Here is a 5567-nt window from a genome sequence, read left to right as displayed (position 1 = left end):
ACGTACTTGGACTTAGCTGCCGATGAAGCACTGGTTTTACGGATGCAAGTTTGATGCTTTTAATAAGAATATTTTCGAATTTCCTTTCATGGCCTTTTTAAATTAACGTCTAATTAAATCAGTGATGTCTGTGAAAATGTTACTTTCATATAGTATTTTCGAATTTAATAACTGTCAATTGACTGAAGTTGTAGTTTGTATTATATTTTTGTAACAGCTCATTTGAATATTTATATGAATATTTTACCTATATTATAGTTATGAATGCGTTCCTGACAAAATAAAATTGATTTACAATTATAATTGTAACGAACTTTTGTCCTATTTATTAATTACATCTACTGAAAAGGCTTCTCCGCTACTAAAAATTCACAGTTCGTCCAGCATTTTTTCCTGTTCCTTGCCAAGCAAAATACCTGTTCCTAGACGGCAGTACCCGTGCACACTTTGACGCTCTATAAACCTTTACTTACAATCATACTTACATGTCGTGCCGCGATCACGAGAATTTATATCTACTATTATATTAGTGGAAATTTTGTATAAATTATATCAAAACACTCATTGTTTTTCAAGTAGTCACATTCTATGAATCTCTTTACGTTTGAGTAATGTCATTATCTACCGTAATTATGATAAAAAAGATAATAAGTTCGCTTAAAAGTTATATTTAAATCCCTGCAAATCTCAACTGGCAACCAGTAGCTAAGTTGTTCTTGGCAAGTTAGCGTCTATTAATTGACTTTTAAATCATGAGGGCGGTTTTCTTACTACCCTTGGTTTTGGCAGTATGTGCTGCCAGTAGCATTAGAGAAAAAGATCTAGACTGGTGGGAAACTACGATTTTCTATCAGATATATCCTCGTTCCTTCGCTGATAGCAATGGTGATGGAATTGGAGATCTCAATGGTGAGTAGTGATCAATTTTCAATCTTATTTTTTCGAGCATTTATATACCACATGGTTTTGGTGCCCATATGGTGGTAGCTCTGCATCAGGATCATATGGGCCCAAAATTTCCGAAAACGCTATCGAGCGAGGTTTCGACATCTGCGGGTGTGTATTAATATAAAGGAATTGAAACGCAATATATTTTCTATAAAAAAGTAAGAGCGGTAATAGGCTAGTCGGAGAACGAATTCTTCTTATTTGACAGGTCACGTTGTGGTGTTATAGACCTATGAGTTTAATTTCTTATTTACGTACGTACATTTGTGAATTTTTAGTCGCCATATCTCTCATGGACGGTGAAAGAAAACAACTTGTTTAACCCTGCACGTCAAAGAAGCTTCATAAGTCCCCAGCTTGCATCGGGCCAGCAGTGTGAAGTGGAATGGGTTAGACGACGTTGATGTCATAATATTACAAAGGTGGCCACTTGTTAAATATCAATGAACCTGTCCAATCACTTGTAATGTAAAGACCTACCAATTGGAAGTAATTTATGACGATTTCAATAACGTACCAATATTATTTTCTAAGGCATCACGTCAAAACTCGAACACATCAAGGATATAGGCGTCGAAGCCATATGGCTATCACCCATGTTCCAGTCACCAATGTATGACTTTGGATATGACATCGCAGACTTCTACGCCGTTCATGACGAATATGGTACAATGGAAGATTTTGAGGCTTTAATGAAAAGAGCTGCCGAACTTGGTAAGAAAAAATATTTAATTACTAGCATTGTGACGAAAAGTGGTGGAGGTTAATTACTCAGGTAGCTTTGTTATGATAATAAAGTTTTTATGTTTCATTTTCGTAAAAGGATATTGTAGCAATGCTATAATAATAAACCTTTTTGAATAACGGAAGAAATATGTCTAAGCAAACTATTGACTTACAATTATATGGACGTCGTCGGGTCCGCGCTAAAAAGTGTCCGAACTTATAAGGCGTTAAAATCGTATACAGAGCGTCATTCACGCTTTAGTCTTCGTTTGTTTCTTCTGACAGCGAAGCAAGCAAAATTAGACAGTACTGCGATGACATTACAATTTAAATTCAACGTTTTAGCTTTTTTATATTCCTTTACATGTCCCTACGTTTAAATAGGTTGACTAGGGACATTTTTTTCGTGGTTTTTGTATTAAGACCCGTCGTCCATTTATTTGTAAGTCAATGAAGCAAACGAAGGTATTTTAAGAAATTTTCATTTTGTTGTAAAGTATTCTTATACCATTTTTTCCACAGGAATCAAAGTAGTTCTTGATTTGGTACCTAACCACACTTCTAATGAAAGTGTTTGGTTCCAAGAAGCGTTGAAAGGTCACGAAAAATATTATAACTACTTTGTGTGGGAAGATGGAGTGATTGATGAGAATGGCCAGAGACAGCCACCCAATAATTGGGTAAGAACTTTAAAAGGAATTAAACGTATTTTAATATTTATTCATGCAAAAACAATAAGTTTTAAGTTTGAGTCTCGACTCAAAGTATAATAAGTAGGTATATACGAATCACAAATATAAGTACAATATATTTTATTACAGCTGAGTCGTTTTCGTGGCAGTGCGTGGGAATATAGAGAAGAAGTAGGCAAATACTACCTCCACCAATTTGTTATTGGTCAGCCTGATTTGAACTACCGTAACCCTGACGTTGTTGAGGAAATGAAGGTTAGTTTTTACTACCCCTTCGCATATTTTTTTAGTAGTGTACTTTTTCTTATATTCCTTTGCAGAACGTTATTCGTTTCTGGCTCGAAAAGGGTGTTGCTGGGTATAGAGTTGATGCAGTTAATTACCTTTTTGAAGTCGACAAGGCACTGTTTGGTGGTAAATACCCTGATGAACCCTTGTCAGGTAAAATTAACGAAGACGCCGGCTCTCACGCTTCCCTTGACCATATCTACACCAAGGACCAGAATGAAACGTATTACATGGTTTATGATTGGAGAGATGTACTAGATGAATTCAAAGCCAAAGATGGTGTTTCTAGGGTGATGATGACTGAAGTATATGCTACTATTCAAAACGTTGTAAAGTATTTCGGTGAAGGTGACAGAGTTGGAGCTCAAATGCCATTTAACTTTGACTTGATTACTGATGTCGATGCATCGTCTTCCGCTGCTGACATTAAACGGGCTGTTGACAAGTTCTTGACCTACAAGCCAGTGGACAAAGAAGCTAATTGGATAGTAAGTATACATCCGCGTGAACATAAATAAGCGAGCAATTTGCGTTGATTGTTTTGATGATTCAACTAATTTTCAGGTCGGTAATCACGATAACAGTCGCATGGCTACGAGATACGGTCCCGCTCTTGTTGATGGAATCAACATGATCGTCTTGTTGCTTCCTGGTGTTGGTGTTACTTACATGGTAAACTTAACGATAAGTCACGATACTACTTTCTTCAATGAAAACTAATGACATCAATTACCTGTATCTAACTGTTGTTGTGTATGTTATGTATCCAGATTTGCATAACACACATACCTAAAACGTCAGTTCAATGCACTTGCATTCGCGCACCCCGGAACGCGCGCCCCGTGCATTGCAACGTGACCGATGCAAAACTCGTCATTTTAATTATAATTATGAGACACTTTTCGGCCCAACGTTCCTAACATCGGACGTAGACTAAATTCCTTTAGTTAAGATCTTTTCCGTATAAGTACTTTTAGACCTAACGTACCTAACTTCAGACGTTCTTAAAATTATTTAGTTTAAGAAATACCTTTGTGGAAATTTGATATAGTTATTCATCATATTTTCTCGTCTTTACTTCATCTCCACTGCGGCCACCCTATATAATTGGCGCAGTCTTGGAGTTGTAGAGTCAGTAGTAGTTGATTTATCTTAATCTCGCTGCTATTTTTCGTATCGAACGGAAAAATCTACAATTACGTACCTACGGAGAAGCTGGCATTCGGAGTATAAAATATGTAGTATAAAATGCAAAACAATTTTTTTCTTTTTTGTAAGTTCTCATTGTGTATTATTTTGTTGTCTCAGGGTGAAGAGATTGGAATGGTCGATGGTTACGTCAGCTGGGAAGATACAGTGGATCCAAGTGGTTGCATCACCAATGACCCGATTAATTACTGGAAATCGTCCAGAGATCCCGAAAGGACACCTTTCCAATGGAACGATGGCTTAAATGCTGGTATGTTATTATGCAGAGTCATTGACCTTAGCCAATTATTTTAAATTAAAGTAATTTGCTACCTACCGCATCGGCCAATATTGTGCATTTCTGTAAAATATTTAATAATTATACATTATATTAAATGTGTTGAGCTCATAGATTTTCGCGATTTTTAGTGTTTGGAAATGAAATTAATTTTTGGATCTAAATCACGAGTTTGTTTCTTTTTTCAAAACTCCTACAATGTTTCGGGTCACCGCCGACTGACTAACGTTTCATTTCCTATTTTTAAATGTTATTTGTTTAAAATCTAAACTTTTACATATTCTTATCTTGACCACAGGTTTCTCTACTGCCGAAAAGCCGTGGCTACCAGTTGCTGAAGGTTACAATACCTTAAATGTAGAATTCCAGAAGGCAGCTGAAAAATCTCACCTTAAAGTCTATCAGGCCCTAGCTAAGCTCCGTCAAGAAAAAGTCTTCAGATATGGCCGCTACGAATCTTTGGCTTTAAACGAAGATATTTTTGCGTTCAGAAGGTACGTATATAATATTCAGCTTTAGAAGAATTCGGTAGTATAAGTTCTATCAGGCCGTATAAAACAACACACTACTTTGCTCTTGTTATTTTGCAGATGGTACAATAATAAAGCCTACATTATAGTCGTGAATATGAGAGATACTGACCATGTGGTTGACCTCACTTATTTCGAGAACGTTTCTGGAACAGTCCAAGTTGAATTGAGAAGTGTAGCTTCACCTAAGAATGAAGGGTATGTTGTAATGAAGATATAATCTCTTTGATTGATAGCATCTACAAAATTCACGCTTTTGGACTAATCTTGATAATCTTATCTGCTTGTGGTTTATAGGTGATTCCGATACTTAAGTATTTTATTTTTCTGTCTTTCAGAGATAAATATGACGCCTCTGCTCTCCCTGTTGTTGCTTACGAAGGCCTTGTCCTCGAAGTGAAGTGAAGACATTTCGTACACTTACATAAATACGTTATCAGAAATAAAAATTAGATAAGAACGTTATTTTTTTTCTTCCTTCATGTTTCTCTACTATGTAAAATGTAATTGCAGTAAAATATAAGCATTAATAATTGTGCGAACTTTTTACTTCCCACTCCGAATTCTAATACAAACAGAATTTTTAAAGTCATGTAACAAAAACTGGAAGAGGAATGTAAGAATGAAAGGAATGATAGGATTCATGTTTCCTACCGTATTATGTGCGCGTGGAGATTTTAAAATTGATACAAACGGAATCTGAAAGAAATTGGCAAAGGACAGACGAAATCCTAAAACATAGCAAATAAATTGTAACTTTTTGAAGCTATATTTTGATACAAGAAAACACATAAGTGCACAACTATAATAATGAAATCATCGATACATAAATAGAAACCAAAAACTAGGCGAACAGATAAAAAAGTAACCAGACGCCGTAGGCGTGGTATAATAATA

At 35.8% G+C, this 5567-nt stretch overlaps 1 protein-coding gene across 1 annotated transcript; it reads left to right on the top strand.

The window, feature by feature from the left end:
* Positions 1 to 737: 737 nt before the first annotated feature.
* On the top strand, positions 738 to 5185 carry LOC113240551 (maltase 2-like). The gene is made up of 10 exons (XM_026477885.1): positions 738 to 909; positions 1483 to 1662; positions 2197 to 2354; positions 2496 to 2621; positions 2687 to 3142; positions 3219 to 3326; positions 3963 to 4113; positions 4439 to 4634; positions 4731 to 4868; positions 5009 to 5185. The coding sequence occupies exons 1-10, from the start codon at positions 753 to 755 to the stop codon at positions 5073 to 5075; spliced, it is 1737 nt and encodes a 578-aa protein (XP_026333670.1). The 5' UTR covers positions 738 to 752; the 3' UTR covers positions 5076 to 5185.
* The last annotated feature ends 382 nt before the right edge of the window (positions 5186 to 5567 follow it).

Source organism: Hyposmocoma kahamanoa, unplaced genomic scaffold, assembly GCF_003589595.1.
Source record: "Hyposmocoma kahamanoa isolate Upper Pololo Valley unplaced genomic scaffold, ASM358959v1 149, whole genome shotgun sequence".
In the NCBI taxonomy this organism is placed as follows: Eukaryota; Metazoa; Arthropoda; class Insecta; order Lepidoptera; family Cosmopterigidae; genus Hyposmocoma; species Hyposmocoma kahamanoa.
Note: the sequence above shows the minus strand (reverse complement) of the source record. Positions and strands in the feature narration are given on the sequence as shown.

Excerpts from the sequence above, each read along its gene's own strand:
- LOC113240551 (XM_026477885.1), top strand. The coding sequence starts at position 753 with ATGAGGGCGGTTTTCTTACTACCCTTGGTTTTGGCAGTATGTGCTGCC. Across the intron at positions 910-1,482 it reads TGGAATTGGAGATCTCAATG|GCATCACGTCAAAACTCGAA; the intron begins GTGAGTAGTGAT and ends TTATTTTCTAAG. Across the intron at positions 4,635-4,730 it reads GATATTTTTGCGTTCAGAAG|ATGGTACAATAATAAAGCCT; the intron begins GTACGTATATAA and ends GTTATTTTGCAG.